A 25,023-nucleotide genomic window follows, 5' to 3' on the forward strand; every position below is an offset into this window, starting at 1 on the left:
CTTTCTGGGGACATTGGGAACCCAGGTCAGCTTGTGGATCCCAGCTTCTACCAATGGTTCCCTCTGCACTTTTCTAAGACAATCCTCAGACTTCTGGCCTTCAACTCTCTTTTCTCATTCCTTCCTCTGAGGCTCTCCTCTGCTCCTGGAGCATGAGAAATGGGATAGGTCTCTAGCTCTGACCTTCTCCTGGATTCAGGACTTCATTTTCACCCATCTGCTTTTCACACCCACCTAGAGTTTCCATCAAGTCCACGTGGAAATGAACCATAACTAAAACCCAACACTACCAACACGACTTTCTCCTGCACCAGCCCCTCCACTCTGCAGGCCTCCTTCCTACGAGCTGCACCACCGTCCCACACCACTGAGAAGGAAGCTCATATTCACACAGTCTGTGTTACATTTACCATGTCTCTCACTAGAACCTCCTGTTCATTCTCCAGTTCGAGGTTCCTGCTCCCCTCTGGACATCCAAAATCTCTACCCAATGTCCTTGCATCCTCGTCTTTCCCACTCCACACAATGCGTCACAGCATTGCCAGATCAATCTCCTGAAAGCTCAGGTCCAATCCCATTACTCTCTTGCTTTGAAACCTCCCATAGCTCCCCAGTGCCTACTGAATTATTTTCAGCATCCTAACTCAGAAAATCATAAAAAATTATTTACAGCTTCCTAACTCAAAAAAAACAAGAAAAATTCCTCAATGCCCAACCCACATTTCAGCCTCATGTGTCCCTGCTGTCTTACAGACACCCATATTCCAGCCAAATTGTACTCACTGACGTCCTTCAAACAGTTCCCATGTACGGCTGTCCCCTGACTTCTATTCTTCTGACGGCAGTCAGCTTTATTTGTTTCCACCTGCTGAAACCCTATACATTTTTTCAATGTCTCTCAAACCTTCTTGCTTTCTCGTCTTGTCCCCAATGTTTGCCTCCACAGATTGTACTTTTCTCATAGTAATAAACCAACATTCTGAAGCAGAATTATACATTTGCATAAGAGGTTGCAAGGAGCAGGGATGTCCTTTATGATACCTGTCTCCCCAGCAATGCCTGCCATGCACAGTCTGGGTACACAACAGGTGCTTAATAAGTGTTTGTGGAAGTGGATTGACACCTTCATGACAGGTAGTTATGAATCAGATGAATGCAGAGCATATAACAGGAAAGGAAACAATGAAAGAACCATAACACCAACATCCAAATTTAGTCTAAACATTGAAATGCACATGCTCCTGCAGCTGGCAGGCAGGCACCATCTTTCCTCCCCTACACAGCCAAATCTGAATCTGCATTGGTTTGGTAAACAGTGTTCACTCCACCCTGGTGATTCCCGGAGGCCCAGCCGCACCAACTCACTCAATGCTGGAGGCTCTTTTATGGCCACCAGCCAGCTCCACCTGTGTTGTATTCTTTCTTGTATAATTATTGGGTTTTGCAGGCTCCAGGCAGGTCATGGCTGGCCTTGGTGTGCTCTGAAACTTTTACTGAGTAGCTCCAGGTTCAGCACTGGCACGAAACCAGAATCTACAATCACCTGGTGGCCACCACTCATCCCATCCTGGTGACTCCCTGAGACCTTGCCTTATCCAACTCATGGACCGCACGAGGCTCTATCCATGACTGAGCCTTATGGGAGCCAACAGACAGTAGCAGACTTTGGGGTGCCCTGGGCTTTTTGAGAAGCTACCCCAGGCCTGGTCCTGGTGGCAGCTGTTCTCAATTTGCAGTGTGGTCTCTCCTACGCACCTCCAGTTCCAGCACAGGGAGCAACCAATTGTGGATCGCTTTGTAGCTCCTACCAGGTAGTCCTCGACCAGTCATAGGTAGTGGCTGACGTGAGCCTGAACTGGAACCCCTTCCAAAAATCCCTGGACTCAGTATACCTGGAGTTCTGCTTTAGACCAGAGCAGAACACTGCCCAATTAGCCCCCCAAATGGCACACCCAAAAGGCAATCTCAGCAGGCACCAGAGCTCACTGGGGTAAATCCCACTCCATGAGTTAAGCATCCCCACAGAGAAGCCTGTAAGCTGTGGATATGGCCAAACCCCATAGCCAATCAGCCTGAGTTTCAATCCCACCCACGATGTGCCAATAGGAATCAAGGCTCAATTGCAACAGGAGAGCACATACAACGCACACAAGGGACACTCCTGGAGCACTGGGTACAGATGACCAGGGAGACTATGCCACTGGGCCTCAAAGGGCACCCAGTACATAAGGCCACCTATCCAAGACTGGGAGATATAGCAGATCTACTTAATACATAGAAATAAACACACAGAGGCAAGCAAAATGAGGAAACAATGGAGTATGTCCCAAATGAAAGAACAGGAGAAAAATCCAGAAAAACAACTAAACAAATGGAGGCAAACATCATACTAGACACAGAGTTCAAAACAACGGCTATAAGGATGCTCAATGAAATTCGGGGAAGAATTGATGCACTCAGTGACAACTTCAACAAATAGACAGTAAGCATAAAAAAGGACACAGACACCATAAAAAAGAACCACTAAGAAATGAAGAATAACTGAAACGAAGAATGCACTAGAAGGAATCACCTGCAGACTAGGTGAAGCAGAGGATAAAATCAGTGATTTGGAAGACAAGGTAACAGAAAGCACCCAATTAGAAGTGAGAAAAAGAAAAAAGAATTTAAAAAAACTGAGGATACTTTAAGAGACCTCTGGGGGCAACATCAAGCGTAACAACATTTGCATCATATAGGTACCAGAGGGAGAAGAGAGGAAACAAGGGATTGAAACTATTTGAAAAAATAATGACTGAAAACTTCCCTAACCTGGCAAAGGAAATAGACATACAAGTCCAGGAAATGCAGAGAGTCCCAAACAGAACCACACTAAGACACATTATAATTAAAATGACAAAGGTTATAGACAAAGAGAGAATCCTAAAAGCAGCAAGAGAAAGGCAACTATTTACTTACAAGGGAGCTCCCATAAGACTGTCAGCTGATTTCTCAACAGAAACTTTGCAGCAAGAAAGGATTGGCACAAAATATTCAAAGTGCTGAAAAGCAAGGGCTTACAACTAAGACTATTCTACCCAGCAAGGTTATCATTTAAAATGGAAGGAGAGATAAAGAGCTTCCCAGACAAGAAAAACCTAAAGGAGTTCATCACTGCCAAACCAGTATTAGAGAACTATTAAAGGAACTTCTTTAAGAAGAAGAAGGGGGGAAATAAAAGAACAAATATGAATAATAAAATGGCAATAACTATGTATCTATCAATAATCACTTTAAATGTAAATGCATTAAATGCTATAATCAAAAGACAAAGATAAGCTGAATAGATAAGAAAACAAGACCCATACATATGCTGCCTATAAGAGACTTACTTCAGATCAAATGACACACACAGACTGAAAGTAAAGGGATGGAAAAAAATATTTCATGTGAATGGAAGAGAAAAAAAAAAGCTGGGATAGCAATATTTCTATCAGGCAAAATAGACTTTTAAAAAAGGTTATAATAAGAGACAAAGAGAGTATTACATAATGATAAAGGGATCAATCCAACAAGAGGACATCACCCTAGTAACATTTATAGATGCAACATAGGAGCACCTAAATATATAAAGCAAATGTTGACCAACTTATAGGGAAAAATCAACAGTAATACAAACCTAGTAGGGGACTTTAACACCCCATTGACACCAATGGACAGATCTTTCAGACAGAAAATCAGGCAGGAAACAGCGGCCTTAAATGACACACTAGACCAGATGGATTTAATAGATATTTTTAGAGCATTTCATCCCAAAGCAGCAAACTATACATTCTTTTCAAGTGCACATGGAACATTTTCCAAGACAGACCACATGTTAGGTCACTAAACAAGTCTGAATAAATTTAAGAAGATTGAAATAATGTCAAGCATCTTCTCTGACCTTGATGGTATGAAACTAGAAATCAAATACAAGAAAAAAATTGAAAAACACACAAACACATGGAGGTTAAATACCATGCTACTAAGTAATGAATGAGTCAACAACAAGATCAAAGTAGAAATCAAAATATACCTTGAGACAAATGAAAAAGAAAACACAATGACCCAAAATCTATGGGACACAGTGAAAGCACTCCTAAGAGGGAAATCCATAGCAATACAGGCCTACCTCAAGAAACATGAAAAATCTCAGATAAACAATCTAAACTTACACTTAAAGAAACTAGGAGGGAAAAAAAGGAGCAAACAATGTCCAAAGTGAGTAGAAGGAAGGAAGTAATAAAGAACAGACTGGAAATAAATGAAATAGAGTGTAAAAGAACAATTCAAATGAGCAATAAAACCAACAGCTGGTTCTTTGGAAAGAAAAACAAAACTGATAAACCTTCAACAAGATTCATCAAGAAAAAGAGAGAGAGAACCCAAATAAATAAAATCAGAAATGAAAGAGGTGACAACTGACACCACAGAAATACAAAGGATTATAGGAAAATATTACAAACAATTATATCCCAACAAATTGAACAATCTGAAAGAAATGGATACATTCCTAGAAATATACAATCTCCCAGGACTGAATTAAGAAGAAACAGAAAATCTGAACTGACTGATTACTACTAACAAAATCAAATCAGTAATGAAACAATTCCTAACAAACAAAAGTCCTGGACCAGACGGCTTCATGGATGAATTTTACCAAACATTCAAAGAAAAATGAATATCCTTCTCAAACTATTCCAAAAAATTCAAGAGGAGGGAAAGCTTCCAAGCTCATTTTACGAGGCCACCATTACCCTGATTCCAAAACCAGACAAACATTTTACAAAACAGGAAAATTATAGATTCAATGCCATCTCTATGAAAATGCCAATGGCATTTTGCACAGAACTAGAACCAATAATCTTAAAATTTATATGAAACCACAAAAAACTCCCCAATAGCCACACCAATCTTGAGAAAGAAGAACGATATTGGAGATATCATGCTACCTGCTATCAAACTATACTATAAGCCTATAATAATCAAAACAGCATGGTACTGGCATAAAAACAGACACATAGATCGACTGAACAGAACAGACAGCCCAGAGATAAACCCACACCTATATGGTCATTTAATCTAAAACAAAGGAGGCAAGAATATATAATGGTGTTTAGAATCTATTCAATAAATGGTATTGGGCAAATTGGACAGATATATGCGAAAAAATGAAATTGGGCCACCTTCTTACACCATATACAAGAATAAACTCAAAGTGGATTAAAGACTTAAATGTAAGAACCTACACCATAAAACTCCTAGAAGAAAACATAGGCATTAAACTCTCTGACATTGCTGTTTATAATAATTTTTCTTTGATAGCTCTCCTCAGGCAAGGGAAACAAAAGAAAAAATAAACAAATGGGACTATATCAAACTAAAATTTTTTGAACAGCAAAGGAAACCATCAACAAAATGGAAAGACAGCCTAGTGAATGGGAGAAGGTATTCACCAATGGTACATTTGATAAGGGGTTAATATCCAAAATTTATAAAGAACTCACACAATTCAACACCAAAAAAAAAGCAAACAATCCAATTAAAAAATGGGCAGAAAACCTGAATAGACATTCTCCAAAGAGGACATATAGATGGCCAATAGACGTATGAAAAGATGCTCAATGCCACCAATCATTAGAGAAATTCAAATTAAATCCACAATGAGATATCATCTCACACCTCTTGGCATGGCTACCATAAAGAAATCAACAAACAACAAATGTTGGCGAGGATTCAGAGAAAATGGAACACTTGTACCCTATGGGATTGCAAATTGGCATAGCCACTATGAAAAATGGTTTGGAGGCTCCTCAAAAAATTAAAAATAGAACCACCTTATGACCCAGCAATTCCACTTCTGAGTATTTCTCCTAAGAAATCTAAACCATTAATTTGAAAAGATACATGCATCCCTATGTTCATTGCAGCACGATTTACAATAGCCAAGATATGGAAGCAACCCAAGTGCCCATGAATAGATGATTGGGTCAAGAAGATGTGGTATATATATATATACAATGGAATATTATTCGGCCATAAAAAAGATTGAAATCTTACCATTTGGACAACATGGATGGACCTAGAGGGTATAATGCTAAGTGAAATAAGTCAGACTGAGAAAGACAAATACCACATGATCTCACTTATATGTGGACCCTAAAGAACAAAATAAAGGAACTAAACAGAAACAGACTCATAGATAGACTTGTATAGAACAAACTGATGGCTGCCAGAGAAGAGAGGGGTTGGAGAGCTTGTTGAAAAAGGTGAAGGGATTAAGAAATACAAATTAGCAGTTACAAAATAGTCATGGGGATGTAAAGTACGGCATAGAGACTATAATCAATAATGTTGCAACAACTGTGTATAGTTGGGTACTAGATTAATTGGGGGGATCGCAGCATAAATTACATAAATGCCGGCCACTATGGTGTAAACCTGATACTAATATAATATTGAATGTCAACTGTAACTGGAAAAAAAAAAAAGAGCAATACACAGGTTCTGTCTCCTCGAAGAGAGCCACGCTTGAGGGGAGCAGGCCGATGGCTTTGGCAGTGAGCAGCGTTGCTGTTAATAACAGCATAGTCCTGGATCCCAGCTCTGCCACCTTTCAAAAGCTGTGGTCAGGAAGAAGGCCTGTTCCCTGGGCAACAAGCATCCTTTACTTATCACCTTGAGACACATGACAGAGACACGATTGACAAATACAGTCAGTTAGGCAGAAACAGAGCCTGGTGTCTCCGCCACATTCCACCACCCCCTTTTGTCTCTACTGAAGCCTTTTCAGTGGTGGGAAAGCTAATGACTACCCAAAAAATATGAAAGGAAGAAGGCTGGCCAACAAGTTGAACCAACAGGATTGCCCCAAAGAAGCAACATAGTTTAAAGGTTAGGATTCCCAGGAGACCCAGGTTAAAATTACCTAACCTCTTTAAGCCTCAGTTTCCTTCTCTTTGCAATCAAAATAGTAACCGAGTACAGCTCCGCCGAGGGCCACTTGGAACAGCAGTTCTCAGCCCTGGCTGCACAGGGGACTCACCTGGGAGCTTGTAGGGCTCCTGATGTCCAGGTTAAGCCACAACTGATGAGGTGCAATCCAGGCATCGATATTTTCTTAAGTTTGTCAGGTGACCACAATGCGCGGCCAAGTGTGGAAATTAGTGATCTAAGAAATGCATGGTCTCGGTTGCCAAAATATCTACCACATAACAGCAGCAAACATTCCTGAAGCATTATTATTGTGACTGTGGATGGCAGTGGTAGTGATGATGGGGGTAGTGGTCGTGGTGTTCAGGTGGGCTCGCTTTGGGCTCAGTTCTCATGGAGAACTCTTTCCAAGCTCTGCTCCAGCTCTGCAAGGAATGTTACACTCCCTGAGGCCATCACATCTTCCTCTCTCTGATCAAATCTCCACCCTCTGGCTCTCCCACCCCCTTTCCCCACAGCCCTGCTCTTTGACCTCACCGGGATCTCTTTCTTGCTTCCTTTTTGGCCTCTCGGTCTATAAGCCCAACTCTGGTTTGACTTCTCCCTCTACCATCTTGACTAGGTGGCCACTCATTTTAATATTCTTGCAACAGCACCCTGGGGTCCTTTGCCTCCTCTGAGTCTCCATCCCCAGCTCAAGCCAATTTCTACTCTCTCTGCTCTTTGTGCCAAGCCCTGCACAGTGGTGCTCTCCAGCCTCATGGCGCTTTCACGGCTCCAACCTCAGCTGGTCCTCACCCACGCTCACTCATGCTTTCACCTAACTCCAGTCTCCCCCTTATGTGTTTCCCGTGATGTCTACTCGCAGCCTTTTTCACCATCAGTCCACGGTCTCATTTGTCCCACTCCCTTAACATCTCAAGGAAAACCAAACTGGTTGCTCCATGAAGAAAGTAGAAGCCATCAGAGCGAGCTTCCTCCAGTTTCATCTCTCCCCTCCAGCCTTGTGTCTCAGAGAAACAAGTCTCATGCCTTCTCCTTCGTAAGGCCACATTGTCTTCTCCTGTTTCTCTGTGTCCTTCTTGTTATCATTTAAAAACCATCTCCTGTAGCTGCAAACGTTCCCTCTTTGGGAGGTCACTCACCTCAGTGTACTGCAGCCAACAAATATGTTCTATTTGTTCCCTTTCTAAAAACAAAAAGAAACCTTTGCTTTAACTAGATCCTCTGAAATATCCTATTTATCTCCCTATCAGCACTTAAAAAACAATATATGGTCTCCAATTCTCATCTCCCATTAATGCCTCAGACCCCTGAATGCTGGCTTCGACTGGCAACAGGCCACTCAGGTGCTCTTGCCGAGGTCACCAACTGCCCAGGGATCAAATGTACCATTGTCTCTGTAGGTAGGTCCTCATCTACTTGTCACTTCTGCAGTAGCTGACAGTGCTAAACATCATTTCCTTTCCACTCAGTTCAGCCTGATGAATCTTTATTGCACACTACATCTCCAATCCTGGGGTAGAGCCATTAGGGACGTGAAGATGAACTAGGTGAGGAAGAGTTTGCCTTTTAAAGAGCCCAGAGTCTACTTAAGAAAACATATGTATTGACAGATAATTAGGATACGTTTTAGATTGCTAATCTGGAATTTATTCAACTCTCTTCTCCTTACCGTTCATACCATCCACTCATATTCCCCTACGTCTTTGCCCTCAGCCTGTCACTGGATTCTCTTCCTCTGTCTGTCCCTTCAGTGTTGATGTTTCCCAAGATTCCATGTTCATCCTTCTTCTCTTAGTTGCCCTGCCTTGTCTTCCTGGGAAAGGACTAGTCTCCAGGCCTATACACTGTCACCAATGACTTCCAAGTCGATAGTTTCAAACCTAACTTTATTCCGATAGCCTCACTTCCTTATTTCTTGTTGGATATTCTGCACATACATCCAACTCAAATGGACCAGGACCAAATTGTGTACCTGCTGCTCCAATCCTGTTTCTCTTCCTGGGTCTTCTGCTCACTTAATCACTTTTACAGCCACCCTGTAGCCAGCCTCGAAACATTCCCAACAGCTCTCCCTTGCTCATCCCTACCTCCTTCCATCCACCTGGTCTTGACCTAGCTACTGGCATCACTAAAGCTGTGCTGTCAACCCTCACCCCATCCCTTCTAGTTCATTGCAGTGGTCTTCTTACATAGCTCATGCCATCATCTCTCTCCACCTCTAAACCATGCTCCGGTTTTTGCCTGTTACCTTTTTAAAAGACAGATTGAATCATCATCTGCCTATAAATCCAGACCCTTAGTAAGCAACAAGCCTGTGCTAGACCCATGCAGTCCAATATGGGACTCACTAGCCACATGCTGCTATCTAAATTTAAATATATTAAAATTAAATGAAAGGAAACATGCAGTTCCTCAGTCATACTAAGGCTCAGTGGCCACATGGATTCAACTCATCCACAAATGTCAGCTTTTCTTGGAAGCCTTCTCAACTCCTTGAAACATAGAAAATAAAGAGGTCTCTGTGCTCCTGAATTCCTAGCCGGATCCTTGTCTCATTGCACTGTAACTGTTTATGGGGGTATCTCCTCCACTCACCTGAGCCCCTCAAGGATAGCGAGTGGCTGAACCCATGTCATCTTTGTGTCCTGAGCCTTGATAGTACCTGATACATAAAGGGAACGCATTGATCCCTTTCTTTCCCTTACGAGTTACCCTACTGGAAGGTTAGGCAGGAAGAAACTGTAAGATGCTGCTTCATTCTTTGCTACGAAAGCATGATGGGAAACTCAATCACATGCTCCCCTTTTCAGGTACTACCTCGAGCTGTTCTCTGAGAATGAACCCTTCCTCCCTCTGCTCACCCTCCCTTCCAAGATCAGACTCAGTTTTTGTCTTTTAGAACCATAGGGAAACAGTCTGGCAAGAGCCACTGTTGTACCAGCTGATTTAAATTGAAATGTTTTCCCCAGATAAATGCGTGCTAAATAATATACCAGCTCTCCAGCCAAAGGGAAGTGACAGGCGCTCTGTAAATAAAGGCACTTAGCTGCTGGTAAAGAGCTGTAAAGTGGTTCTGAGCTGATGTTTGCTGACCAGCAAGAAGTGGCTTCACCTGCTTGATATAATTTCACTGCAGTCCTGCCTGCTGTATATTAAAACTGCATCTCATAGACCCAACTGTCACATCAGATATCCTATCCAGCATGGGGTATGCCACCATTCTCTGTAATTGTTTTTGACAACCAGCCATCACATCTCAGATCATTTTAGAAAGTGTCTGGTCCAGAATCCCTAGGCTGGGTCAGTTCTGACACCATGTGGGCTAGAATAGTGACACCAAAAAGGGAATGTGAAAAGAGAAAAGGGAAAAGAGGCTTTGCTAGTATAGGGGACAAAATAACACGCAGTGGCAAGTGTCCGAACACAAATCCCCATGAGGCCTCTACCTTCTCAATGTTAAGACACATTTTTCATGTTACATTATATCATAACAGAAAAATTTTCCGTAGGGTTGCATCGGTACTCTGGCCCAAGAGCTTACACATTTGTCCTGAGTCCTACAGGCATGGCTGAGCAAGTGGATACCAAGATTTAGATTTGGGAGAGAGGAAGAATGGTGTCATGGAGAGGTCAAAATTGGGCTTCAGGCTGTATCAGTCAGGGTTATGTCAAGAAGAGAAGCCACTCTATTATAAGCATAAAGAAAATCAGAGGTTGACACAACCATTGGAAGGGCTGTAGGAGCAAGTGAAAGAGGCTGCCATTAGCCATTTCACTTGGAACACCAAGTGGAAGGTTCTCCTGAGTTTTTACCAGAAGATGCTGTGAATCTCAGACTCAGAAAAGCCCACACCCCACCCTCCCAGTACTTACTACCAGCAAAGCCAGTGGTTCTCAGAAAGCTCCCCTGAGAGTTGCTTTAAACCTCACACTTGCTTAGGGTTTGGCTGCAGCTGCCTCCAGAGAATCAAGGACTCTTTTTTTCTTCCAGTTTCCAGATTTCTCCCAGGGCCCCTCTTTCATGGGCAGACTCCAGCCTAGAACCATGCAAAGAGGAGGATTCGAGGAGCTAGTGTTCCTGGCTTCACTGCAATGTTGGGGGATGTTAGAAGGAAATGGTGGCACTGCTGAGTTGACAGAAGATAACGTGGCACACAGGTCTAGATTGCATGATGGAGCCAAGCTTTATCATATCAGTAAGATGGCACTTTCATCCCAGCAGCTATAGTCCACATGGGCTGCACTCCTTCTACCTTTGACCCTGGAATGATGGGACTCAGGTCCCCACTGGGCACCCAATGCCACCCATGAAGTCGACCACGTATGACTATGACCCTACAGTTTATGGCAAGCCTACACCGCGGTGTTACTCGGGCAGAAAGCTTTACATCCTATCCTGCTAAAACCCTGATTAGTGAGGTGTTTGTCACAGGGTTGTTGCTGCATTGCCTCTCTGGGACTCCTAGATGACATCTTTGCTTGTAGTTAGCTGTCCAGGATCCCAGAGAAAATGTCAGGGAAAACTGGGGCAGAACAGAGATGGCAAACATGTGTCACTGGTGCCTCCTGTAGAGAATGCATAGGCCGACAAGCATCACCTCTTACTAAATGACTTTCAGTGTCCATACAGTCCCCATTCTCCAGAGATCACCATCCCTTGGTCAGCATATAACAGTGTAAAGCTTGACACCCCCGTGCAGCTCTAACAATGGCCAAGCTTAACGCAGGTCAACGGCAAAGCTATATCCTGGGGAGAAACAATGGGAATTGTTCAGCCAGCATCTTTTCAGTGCTCTGACATTTAGTGGGCGACCCTGGTCATAAAGCCACTGCCTGTGAAGGCTGAGGTAGGGGCAATTTCAAGTGTGGTGTATTCCCTGGGAAGGCAGCCTATTCTGAGTGTGGCTGTCCGGGCCTTCATCCAGCTCCCTGGGATGGCAAGAAGAGGTAGCAGATGCCCCTTTGCAGTGACCGCAGGTTTCACTGCCAGGAAGGCTGACATGAGCCTCTTTGAATTACTGAGTGAAGGATATCCCTCTTGCCAGCCCCTGTCCCCTGTAGGCACAGGAGAGGAGTATTACAGGCTGTCCTTACCTTGGGAATTAGCCTGCAAGACCCCGATGCTGTCATCAAACTGCATAGACTTGATGTTGAGTGACGCCAAGATGCATTCCTTGTCCTGCAGCGAAGTATCATCAATATTATTCTGATTGGCTGACAGGATAACACACATGTCACAGAGGTTGATGTTGACGGCCCTTAAATCAGCCCGACTTAATGGCGTACCCTTTGGCATAGAGGAAAGAAAAAGAAAAGGAGAAGCAAAAATGAGACTGAGGGACGAGAGGGATAGAGGGAAAAAAAATAAAAACAAATTAAAGATTGCGCCGGAGCTCTGGGAAATTATTTAACAAGTACCTTTTTTATGCCTTGACATTAAGCTGGCCTAAGTACGTTCAAGGGAATAGGAGCTGTGTGCTAATCTAAAGGGTAGTCGGTGCTGATGGCAGCATTTTAGGCTTGCTCTCAATACTCAATCAAGCTATTACTAACAAACGAGGGAGACGAATAATGCCAGGGTGCTACATCTTCTTCCTGCCTGGAAATTGTCTTGATTTAAGTAACTGTCCTGTGGCAACCTCTGGCTTTCAGAGTGTAATGAGGGGCTGGGTTTCACATGCCTGTTTATTCAGTAGCAGGTCACTTCTGTCTAAGCAAAAGACAGCAGCTCCAAGTAGAACTTCCAGGGCAGCTGAGGGGAAATAGCCAGTGAGCGTGGTGTGATGAGGTGGGGCTGAAAGTGCTTCTCCACTTGGAGGATGTGGGAGAGAGTGGCGTTAACGTGCATCTTGCAAAAGCGAGATGGGAAGGAGTGAAGCTTCAGGTCATATAATTCTATTGGGTATTTTCAGCAATAAGAAAAAAAAAAGAAAAGAAAAATACAAGGAAATCGCCTAATTGTCAAACAACATACCATGTTTCCCCGAAAATAAGACCTAACTGGAAAATAATCCCTAGCACGATTTTTCAGGACATCCCCTGAACATAAGCCCTAATGCGTCTTTTGGAGCAAAAACTTAATATAAGACCCGGTCTTATTTTTGGGGAAACATGGTAGGAATGGTTAAATACACCATTGGACATATAGACAATGAAAGCCTATGTAGCAGGTAAAGGGACTGAAACAGCCCTCCGTGCAGGTTTCACCTTGGAAGAATCTCTAAAATAGAGAGATAAGTGGAAAAAAGAAAAACAAAAAACTACTTCTAGACAATTTGAAAAATATAATTTCATTTACGTAAAAGGAAACTCACCAAATGAAACTCTGTATTTATGAAGGTCTTTATAAATGCATGTACATTCAGAGAAAGTTCAGGAAAAGCACACTAATAACAGTAATTACCTCTGAGGAGGAGAATAAGATTGGGGGTGAAGGGAAAAGTTTGGTTTTGACTTTACATACTTCTGTAATTGTTTGAATATTTTATAAAAAGAATGTGTTTGTACATTACTGGTGTAATTAAAAATAAATAAGCCAGTGAACAGATGTTTTAAAAATCCCGTAACAACTAAAAACAGTGGGGGGGGGGAACCCAGATCAAGGAGATAATGAGAGAGCGGTCGTGAAGGCAGCCACAGGTGAAACAGAAGGGTCAGTGTTGGAGGTGAGGGGCAGGAACTCCACAGGCTTTGTGCCTTGGGGAGGGGTCACAGCAGAACTCATCAGACCATCCTGTGGCTGAGCTCCCAAGGGGCGTCATTTTGGAGTTCACATAGTCTCCGGCCTCCTTGGTCCTCTAGCTTGAATCCAACTTCCGCTTGGCCTACATGGACGCTCCAGTATCCTTCAGCTCACTAGACTGTGTATGGAGAGGGTTTGCCAACTGCCTTTGTCTCTGAAAACTTCCTCTGGTTATGCTTCCTGGAAAAGGGACTTTGAGAAGACTGACGTGGCTGCAGATGTCAAGGCAAGCAACCCTCTTTTATGACTCAGTGGCAGTCGTGATTCTGCTCTCAGCCCCCAGAATATCGCCACAAAGAGGAATTAAGGAGGAAGAAGCATTTAGTATGATGGGGCTGGGAAGCTACTAATCCCAGACTCCTGTGGGGAGCCATGGTTTTTTGTAACCCTGAACCTTGTAGACTGGCTCGGTTTTTGTCCCCATAACATTGTCTCTGCCTTATCTGAAAAGCGCCTAACGGCTGCTGAGGAATGTGATGAAAACGGCCAGTTCCCAGACACAGAAAACTAAGGGCTTTCTGGACAATTGGTAGGTTCTGTCTCCTTGAGATATTTACTTTTGTGAGTTTCAGTGACCTTGTATCTTCTATGTCAAAGTAAGGTTGAGGCTGGAAAGATTTACTTTCACTGAGATAATGCATATCTTCTTCGTTTAACTGCACGTACTCAAACTGTATATATTGGTTAGAGATAATAAACTCAGGGCTTCAGCATGACTGAAGACCGGCCGCATTAGCATTTGTGTGTGTCTTTTATTTCATTCCCACTCCCCCATTCAGGTACTGATCGACTCGTGGCGGCTGGCCCGTCACACTTGGCGCCCGAACAGGGACCTGAATACGGGGGTAACAGTGAGGAACACCACGTGGCAAGGGCCCAGCTCGTAGAGAGCTTATCAGTGGATGCGTGGTGAGTAAGGCACAATACCCCTCGGTCGAATGAATGTGTGAGTGAGTGATAGTTCCACGACTTCTTGTCACGGAGCTTGATTGGGCCCTAATCTGCGGTTCCGGTTCTGTCATACGGCATAACGGCGACTGGACTTCTGTCTACCTGTCCGGGGAATTATACCGGAGCGCCTTAGCCAAGACAGATTTGGCTCGCACGGCCAGACGGGCATCAGAGTGTTTTCTTTGTTTGAAAGAAGGGCCGAGTTAGGGTGAAGGATGGGTCACGCTAGCAGCAAGGACCTGTATGTTAGAGGACTTAAGAAATTGCTTGCCGCCCGTGGCAGTTGGGTGAGCAGAAAACAGTTAGATAAGTTTTTAGAATTTGTAAAAAAAGTTTGTCCATGGTTTCCAGAAAAAGGCACTGTCAGTCTGGAAACTTGGGAGAAAATGGGAGAGCAGTTACAAGATTATTGTGCTGCCCACGGACCTCAGCAGATCCCTGTAGAAACATTCGGGTTGTGGACCTTGATTAGAGATTGTTTAGATCTCAGGCGTAAGAGCTGTAAGCTAGAGAAAGTAAAACAAGCTGGCAATGAAGAAATTCTTTCATCTGCCGCTTCTCTGGCAGAGAGAGAAAAGGGGGAGGAAGCCAAACCCACAGAAGAACTTTTTAAAGATACAGAGCCTATTTATTATGAACCTCCGGTCGAGGACTGGGAAGATTTAGACTCTCAGGATCAGAAAGACTCAGAGGATGAAGCAGCCAAATATAATAGGAACAAATACCCTCCTTTGGTGGCTATGGCTCAAGAAGACAGACAACCTGCAGGCACTACACTTTCTTTTGCAGATCAGCTAAAAAAGATTCAGGGACAGCTGATTGAGCTTAAAGTTGCTGTGGATGGAGGAAATTGTCCTCGGAGTCCCCAGATTCCTTTTAGAAATCAATGGAATCCTCGGGGTAAAGATCCCCCTTGGAAGCAGAGGTGCAAAGATTACAAGCTGCACTCACTTCCCTCTCTGTTCAAATGCAATTAGTCCAGGCTCAACAGACTGGGCCTTTATTAAAATCTCAATCAAAATAGAAGCCTAGGTTACAATTAAGCTCTCCTCCAAGTGTAGTTGCAGGGCTGGATCCACAGCCTGAGGCCCCTGTTGTAGCCCCTGTGACAATGAGACAATTACCAGGCGTAAAAGATCAAAGGTCCCCCCTACAAAAGAGTTTACAAGCTGCTAGTACAGGACCAACTTTAAAAGGGACACATTGCTTCCTCCAATTCTCCCTGGAATTCTCCCATTTGTTATTAAAAAAAATCTGGTAAGTGGAGATTATGACAAGATTTACAAAAGGTTAATAAAACCATAAAATTAATGGGAGCCTTACAGACAGGCTTGCCCTGTCCTGCAGCCATACCAAAAAAACACATATAAAATTGTTTTGGACTTAAAAGATTGTTTTTATACTACACCTTTAAATCCTGATGACTGCCCTAGGTTTGCTTTCAGTGTTCCTTCTGTTAATTTACAAAAACCTTTTAAGAGATATCATTGGCTAGTGCTACCTCAAAAAATGGCTAGTAGCCCTACATTATGTCAAAAATTTGTATCAGCTGCTATAAAACCTACCTAAAGGACATTTTCAGATATTTACATCATCCACTACATGGATGACATAATTCTTGCCCACTCTTGTGAACCAAAGTTGCTTGCTGCTTTTGCTCATTTACAAAAAAAAAGCTCCACAATTATGGGCTGGTTATAGCCCCCAAAAAAATTCAACAAGTGCCTCCTTACTCTTATCTGGGATATTGTTTAATGCCTCAGGCCATTGTGCCTCAAAAAATACAAATCCGGCGAGATTGTTTAAAAACATTAAATGATTTCCAAAAGCTACTGAGAGACATTAACTGGATTAGACCTCAGTTGCGGTTGACAACCGGTAAATTACAACCTTTGTTTAAAATATTACTTGGAAAAGCTGATCCTACTTCTCCCCGCGAGATAACACGGAAAAGAGGCTTTGCTTGTATTTCTCCAGGTCCGGAAAAAAAAACCTTTGTGAATTCCTGGTCGGTGTTAAACCATACCATAAATGACAGCCCACAAAAAAAAAGACATCTATAGATACCCATCCACGCCCCTAGGGTGTGGGAAAGCTCACTTTCCACAGCTACAAAAGGACTTTCCACTTCAGACCCTGTTAAATAGATAAAGACTTTGGGTAGAGGTTTTACTGGAGATATTGCTATTCTGTTTATTGTTCTGTTTATTTTACATAGTCCTCAGATGTAGACAAATAGCCCTCCGACAGGCTATAAATAAAATAACTACACGTTCTGTGTTTCTCATACTTCAAAAACAAAAAAGGGGGAGATGTAGTCACACAACAGCCTAGCCGACTGTCCCCCCCATGTCTTTCCTTAAAAAAAAAAGAGTCTGTAAGACTGTGCCTTTTTAGAAACTTTGCTTATGTTTACACCTTATGTCTCTCTGTCTGGTCCCCAAAAGATGATTTACAGCCAAAGACGGGTAAGATATCTCACAAGAGATACAACCTAAGCCAGACAAAACCAAGTGGGGACCCCCAATGAGCTGCCTTAAAAAATCCAAAAAAGAGCCTTGCCTCCCCTTCCCCCTGCCTAAAAAAAGCCACTGCTGTCTCTGGCTTTCCTCAAAGGAGATCGATAGCCAATGACGGTTAATGATCAATAAGCGTTTTTACAACCTAAGACCGGCCGCATTAGCATTTGTGTGTGTCTTTTATTTCATTCCCACTCCCCCATTCAGGTACTGATCGACTCGTGGCGGCTGGCCCGTCACAGACTCCGGAGCAGTATCTTTTGAGAGAAGGAGAAGAATCCCCTCTCTTCCTGTGGCCTCTTGGTACAAAACGTATGATGAACTACCTGGATCATTTCACCAGTGCATGAGCCTCAATTGCCTACATCCATATTCTTTTAATTTTCATCTTGAAGGGAATCCAGCAGTAATTGTGATATAAGACAATCTCTGCACAGTTGTACACACATGATTTCAAAACTTAAGAAATACAAATGACGTAAGTAGAAATACCTTGTGTTTCTTAGGGCTGGCCCTAGCTGTGAGACCCTGTTTAAACAAGGAAATGTGTGAAGATACAGAAAGCCCATTGTGCACAAATATGTTGTGCTTGAGCACGCTAAATTTTGGAGGGTTTTCGAAGGACCTGCAAATATAAAAGCTTGTTCACATATAAGCAGGAAGGTGAGTGGATGTGTACAAGGGCATGGAGAAGGAAACACACACACACACACACACACACACACACACACCGAAACATCACAGACACACCAGACATCACACATACACACAGACTCATGTAGCCCAGTAAAATAATAAGCTCCTTACAAAACATTTTTAGACTGTAGTCCACGCATTCCCAGGGGACTATATGTAAGCTTACGTGTACGCAGATAATGGTGGAAAAATAGAATCAAATCGATCATATCTGAAATTAGCAAGGTGTATACCTGTTTATGCTCTTCTATGTATGACTTTTTCCTGCCTATTTTTAACTACATGTGTTTATTAAGTCAGTGAGTTTTTGGCCCAGCATTCAAAAGATATCTGTCTATATTTTTCTCACTTCTTTAAATATATATTGAGCACCTATTATGCCAGGTACATATGTAAGGACAAATGGTGGTTATTAATGCATATTACTTGTGGGTAGATCCTTATGTGTTGCTATTGATTTATATTATTGACTCTTTGTTCTCCATTTTTGAGGTTCTAGAAGCTGATAATAGAAATAATGAATTTCAGCTCCATAAGTGGGGAAAAAAACCCAGACCTCTTGAAATGTAGCATCAAATTCATGTTCCTCAATGTCAGGGACAAGAACTTCCAAAAAAATGTGTGGAGAATAGGTGATACTTGCATTGATTTGTGACATGGAGAACTACCATGTTTCCCCAAAAATAAGACCTAGACAGACAATCAGCTCTAATGCGTTTTTTAGAGCAAAAATTAATATAAGACCTGGTCTTATTTTACTATAATATAAGACCAGGTTTTATATAATATAAGACCAGGTCTAATCTAATTTAATCTAATCTAATCTAATACTGGTTCTTATATTAATTTTTGCTCCAAAAGATGCATTAGAGCTGATTGTTCAGCTAGGTCTTATTTTCGGAGAAACACGGTATATCAAATGCTGAAATGCACAATACAATTTTTGAAAAGTTTGTGGCAAATATATTGATGAATAATTAGGAAGTAGTTACAGGACTACCAGATCATGTATCCCATGTCCTCGCACTAAATTGTGGAGTCCCAAACTTTTCTTTTAGATTTCGGTACCAGGGCTTTGTAACCAAGAATATCACGGGTGTACATGTTCACACACACACAAACCTATGAAAACACTGCTGGGCTTCTAAATGAATGGGAGGTAGGGGCTGACCAGCAGGAGGGGTTGGCCTTCGTACAGCAGAAATAAAGAACTCTGTTAAATACATTTAGTTAGAAATAGAATGTGGTACAATCAAGATTCCCCCAAGCCTTAAATAATGTCATAAGTAAAATGATATAAATAGTTCCATAAGTAAATTCTGCTCTAAGCACCATACCACCACACAGCACGAGGTTTGAGTAGGCAAGAGAGTGTTTAGACACTGATATGGTTAATCCATCTGATACCAGCTAAACTTCATGTCTGATGAGCGACTGAACTTGGCTGCAAATTCCTCTTAATAAGGTCTCCAGGGTTTGGATATTCCTAGACAGAGCACAGGGGAAGGGCTGAGTCCTCAGGCCCATAACCAGATAAAGAAGCAGAGGAATGATCAAAGCTACAACTATTATATCCATCTGGGATTTTCTTTTGTGAATGAAAATAAGAAGAAAAAAAAAAAAAAAAAACGAAAAGAAACATCAATAATGTGACCTTGGACTTACAGGCAATATGGACACTTTGGGGAAGTTATGAAGCGTCTCCCATTCCCGCTTGAGGTACTCAATGGAGCCCACAAACACAATGTGTTTGAGCTCGTGGTAATGGAAGTTGCTGGCACGGAGTGGCATCACCAGGTTCCGGAGGCCAATCAGGGCTGAGCTGACATCGCCAAAGATGCAGACCACGACATGGCCACTCAGGACGGTCATGGCAGCTTCACTTCGAGTCTGCAACAGGGAAAAGGGCGTGAGCATTGGGGAGACCTCATAGGGCTGCAGTAAGAACCAAAACAATCACTGGTGTTAAAGAGCGAGTAAACAGTTGTCGAGTGCTTACAGTGTGCTATTACTGCTATAATTTTTATTTCAACAACGTTCATCACATGCCATACATGTTTATAATTTGAGTATGTATGTAGAGTCTGACAATTAAGTTCGTGAACTTTTATTGCAATGATGTTGCTAATCTTTTTTTGATATCAGAGGGACTATTCATTATGAATTTGTACCAACTGGACAAGCAGTTAACCAAGTTTACTAGTTGGAAGTGCTGAAAAGGCTGCGTGAACAAGTTAGATGACCTGAACATTTCACCAACAATTCATGGCTCTTGCATCACGACAATCAATGGCACTGTCTGTGAGGGAGCTTTTAGCCAGTAAACAAATCACTGTATTGGAAACACACCCCACCCCCCGCCAATTACCTTATCTGGCCCCCAAAGACTTCTTTCTTTACCCTATGATAAAGGAAATATTAAGAGGAAGACATTTTGATGACATTCAGGACATCAAGCGTAATCTGGCGACAGCTCTGATGGCCATTCTAGTTCCAAAATTGCTTTGAATGGTGCACTAGGTGCTGGAGTCGGTGCATAGCTTCCCAAGGGGAGTACTTCAAAGGTGACCGTAGTGATATTCAGCAATGAGGTGTGTGGCACTTTTTCCAGGATGAGTTCACAAACTTAATTGTCTGACCTCGTATATTGCTATAACAAATATATGGAAACATATATCCACACATATCACTATCTTTTCTGACAAAAGATTTTAAAAAGATATGCCACACATGCATATGAGCAGGGGATCTTTCATAATGCTTTTCAGGGTAAAAATCAGAAAGAATAGCAATATTGATGCTATTTGGAAAGGGAAGATTTAGTTTCCATTAAATTGTTGATACAATGAACTGCCCTTTCTGACTCTTGCTGAGATGATGATAAAATGGTCAGATCCTATGTTGGCCATAGCTCAAGAAATTTCTGTTTTGAGTTCTAGATTCATCTATGAGATGATGAGTACATCATTGTATCAATAAGTAGCACATGATATCCTAAGCCAGGCGCTGGAAAACTATGACCCAAAGGCCAAATCTGGTCCACCACTGGCTTTTGCATGGTCATGGCCAGTGAACTATGATTGGTTTCTACATTCTAAAATGGTTGAAAAAATCAAAGGAAGAATATTTCATATGTGAAAATTATATGAAATTCAACTTCCACTAACATTTTATTGCAACACAGCCAATCTTATTCATAGGTATTGCCTATGGTTGCTTTTACATTGTAATGGCCGAGTTGATTAGCTGTGACAGAGACCATTTGGCCAGTAAAACCTAAATTATTTATTATATGATCCTTTACAGAAACTTTGCTGACCCCTATCCTTTGCTGCCTTGGGGGTTTCCAGAGCATGCCTGGAGTGGCTCTCCTGCATATGTCACCAAAGGAAGATTCCCAAACAATCATTGAAAGGATCTAGAAACAGATCAGCAAGTCAACAACCCATATCTTTCCCCAACCCTAGGCCTGTATCTACAAAGGAAACAAATGAAAGAATCAAATTACCGCTGTAAGAGGAGGATCCCAGCTTCCCAGGAAATGCAAATGGCTAGCCACTGCTGGTTGTTTTGCTCACTGTTTTAGTGACCAGAACACAAAGAAAACCAGTTGTGGGCCTTTGTCTGTCTCTCCTACTGGTCCAATCCCTCCCACCTGGCCTTCTTTCCTCCCTGTTCACCACTGCATGCCTGGATGGCCCATGTGGCTTACAATGCTTTGGGGGAGGCATATTAATGTCCACTGCACGTATCAAACTCTGCTCCATTTAATCCCTAGAATTGACCAGTGTATTGATTGTTTAAATGCCAATATTGCAATTCACGACAATGTCAGGGTTATTACAGTAAACCCCAAGGACAGGAAGAAGCTAGCTTTCACTCCCTGATCGTTAGAATAAAATAGGGGCTGTCACCATTATTGGTTTCCCACTGCAGCAGTACAGTAACACCTAAGACACAGGCTGTAAGAAATATTTGATAAACTGTGACCAAGGGGGACCTACTGGGGAGTCACACCTCACATCCCTGTTTCATGGAGAAGACCTGGAGTTGGTTATCTTGGCTTCATGAAAGTGTGTGTGCCTGGGTACCACCAGTAGGGGGTCAATGAGTCTGTAACGTGCTGTGATGGGCTCCTAATTATTTTCAGTTGACCAGGTCCCCTGAGGCTAGCTCCCTTCAACAAGCCTGAGGAATGCAAACTGGGTTCAGAGGAGGGGCAGGAAATCTAGAATAGGGAGGTAAGGAAGGCACCAGTTAGCAGAGTGGCCAAGGCACAGATGCTGACGCCAGAAGGTTAGAACTGGAGACCAAAACACCAATCCTTACATCAGCCACGGCAACATCACCTGGAGAAGCTTGTAAAGATACCAATTCCTGGGCCTCAGCGCTGGAGGCTCTTAAGCTCTTTCAGGTTTAAGACCCCCAAGAGAAACTATTCACACATGCATCTTGTGTGTCCTATACATCCTTCAAAGCCTCACCCAAGCTGGGCCTTAATGGCCTTAGCCCCTTCGAAGCACTACCTGCTTGTGTCCAATAACACTTCCCTGGCCACTTCAATGCAGGCTAGTCTTCTCCCCTAGATTTGAATAGCACCTTGTGCCTCTCAACACTTGACTTTAAAAATATTGTTTCATGGTTTCATTTTATGTCTTCTCTCCAATGAGATGATCATTTCCTCAAGATTGAGGCCATCTCTTATTTTTTAATTTTATTTTTTAAAATTAATCTTATTTTTTAAAGTTACTGTTCTGCACCCATTGGGTACACACGTCACAAAGCATCTTCTGAGCATTGTCATCTCTGCTCCATCTTCAGAGAGGGCCTCTTGGACCACCCTGTCTAAATAGCACCTTTCTAGCCTGTGACTCTGCTTTATTTTCTTCATAGCACTTTATCAACATTTGACATATTATATATTCATTTGTCCACCTGGATATCTTCTCTTAGCCCCCACTAGAATACAAGACCTAGGAGAGGTTGTACCCCCAGCAACAACAGCCGTGCCTAGCACATAAAAAGCATGTCATAAATGTTTTGTTAAATTATGTTACTTTTCAGATGAGAACAGTAGTAGCTCGCCTCACTAAACTCTTTCCCGCCGGTAGGGGACTTTGAGTGGAGGTCCATTAGTTATTAAAACCCGGGTCACAGATATGGTGCCCAGCCTGGAACCTGCCTCAGGTGAGTAACATCACCAGCTGTGTTAGATCACCAGAGCAAAAGTGCGATGGACACAGTAGCAGGACGTAACTGCACAAGCACCTTTGTTCTTAGAACAAATTGCACTCCTGGTAAATTGGACAATAACTGTTTCTGTGCTTTTGTCTGCAACTTTCACACCTCTAAGACAGCCTCCAGCACAATGCTGTGTTGGCTCCTCATGCATGGTTACAATTAAATTGAGAACACACACACACACACACACACACACACACACATACACACACACTCAGAAAAAACACAGGGAAAAAAATCTACTGGATTAGTGTACAAAGCGATTCTGAAGAACTGGAAGAGCTCTTTTTTAGGAAGGGAGGCCATGATATCAGAAATGATAGAATTTTCCTGGCTGACATAAGGGAACAGGTCATAGCAATCTGGGGATTAGAGGCACAGGGAGAAAGAACCCTTCCATCTGACCTTTCTGATTATGAATCCATTTTCCATGGATTAGCAAGACAATAAACTGTGGGAAAGCTGATGCAGGCATTAAAACCTAAAGCTGTTAATAGGACACGTCTAAAGAGTAGAATGGATTGTTATCTATGCTGACACTCCTGGGACAAACCAGAAACCCATGGCTGCTACCGAGATGAGCCAACCAGGAAATAGGGTTCTGAGCCCCCACTTTCCAGAGGTAACCCATGGTTCACCACAGTCATCATCAGCAAATGCATATTGCCTGTGTACCGTGTGTGCAAAGCTATGATATAGACAAACACAAGATAGTGTTATAAACAAATAATAATACAGGTAGCATTCAGATTTCTTCATGGCATTTAATCATAACGATGATAATAGTTAACTTTGTTGAGTCATATGCTGGATTTTAATTTGCACTAATGACCCTAATTTAGTTAGGGTCATTCTCATCTCATTTTCTTACAGCTAAGAGAACTGAAGTGCAAGGAGATCAAGTGACTTGCCACAGCCACGCAGCCACTAACTGGCACAGGCAGGCTCTGGCCCCAGAACCACATCCAGACAAGTTATGGTGCACGTGTCCTCCCATGATGCCTTTCACACAGCATGTTGATCACTCCCTATCTTAATGAACAAGTAAATATAGAGAGATGGAAAATTCTGCTCTTGGTTCATGTTCAGATGAGAATTCTAGCTGCCTCAATATGTATCTCGAATTTCAATTATCAAAAATAATATGGACTGGGGACGGTCTTATCCCACCATCCAGTTAGGAAAATCATATTCCTAGCAACCGTAGTTTGGCACAGACGTAGATGCCATCCATTCCACGGCCTGCCACTCACCAGGATGACTTTCTCTATCGCCTTGGGCGCGCACCAGTGAAACATCCCAGTAGAGTCGTACTTCTTCACGTTGGAGTCCATGTTGTCAATCTGATCATTGCCGGGAATTAACAAGGGGTCATGCCTGGAGAGAAAGGACAGGAAAACCTAAGTGGAAAATGTGATCAATTATACATGGAAAGTGCCCCGAGTTACATCTCAGAGGAGTTGAAAGATGCAGAGGAAATGGTTGTCACTGAAGGCCATTCTTGTGCTTGTAAAACCCATCCATTGAAAGAAAACTGCCTCAAACCACCACCTGTAAGTGTGCAGGTGACCTTGGTCAGGTAATAATTCTGCCATTCTCTCCTGTTCCCCTTTATCCAAAATGGCCTGCACATCATTTGTGAATTTGGTTTCCTTTTTTTTTTTTTTAATAGATATCTCATTCCCACTCCTCTCATTTTACCAGCTATCCAATCATTCCAGCATGTGAGCACGTACACACACACACACACACACACACACACACACCTCAAAGGGTTGTTATTAGCATTGGCAATGAAGAGGAAGGAAGAGGAATAGAGTCTCATGCTGACTGACTGGCATGAGGATGGAAAGCCAATTACTTGCTCTTTCTGACTACAACTTCTGACGTGATTCTCTTCGCAGTAAAAGCTTTAAC

At 42.6% G+C, this 25,023-nt stretch overlaps 1 protein-coding gene across 36 annotated transcripts in view; it reads right to left on the bottom strand.

Moving 5' to 3' along the window:
- The window catches only part of KCNMA1 (potassium calcium-activated channel subfamily M alpha 1), a 715,366-nt gene that overhangs the window by 67,942 nt on the left and 622,401 nt on the right, over positions 1–25,023 (bottom strand). For all 36 annotated transcript variants that reach the window (XM_074339646.1, XM_074339645.1, XM_074339641.1 and 33 more), the window contains 3 exons: positions 24,360–24,483; positions 19,531–19,755; positions 12,052–12,244 (listed from right to left, as the gene is read on the bottom strand). In XM_074339646.1, the coding sequence (XP_074195747.1) occupies positions 12,052–12,244; positions 19,531–19,755; positions 24,360–24,483 (542 nt within the window). The remainder of the gene's footprint in view (positions 1–12,051; positions 12,245–19,530; positions 19,756–24,359; positions 24,484–25,023) is intronic.

This window comes from Rhinolophus sinicus, linkage group LG07 (genome assembly GCF_036562045.2).
Source record: "Rhinolophus sinicus isolate RSC01 linkage group LG07, ASM3656204v1, whole genome shotgun sequence".
Taxonomy (NCBI): domain Eukaryota; kingdom Metazoa; phylum Chordata; class Mammalia; order Chiroptera; family Rhinolophidae; genus Rhinolophus; species Rhinolophus sinicus.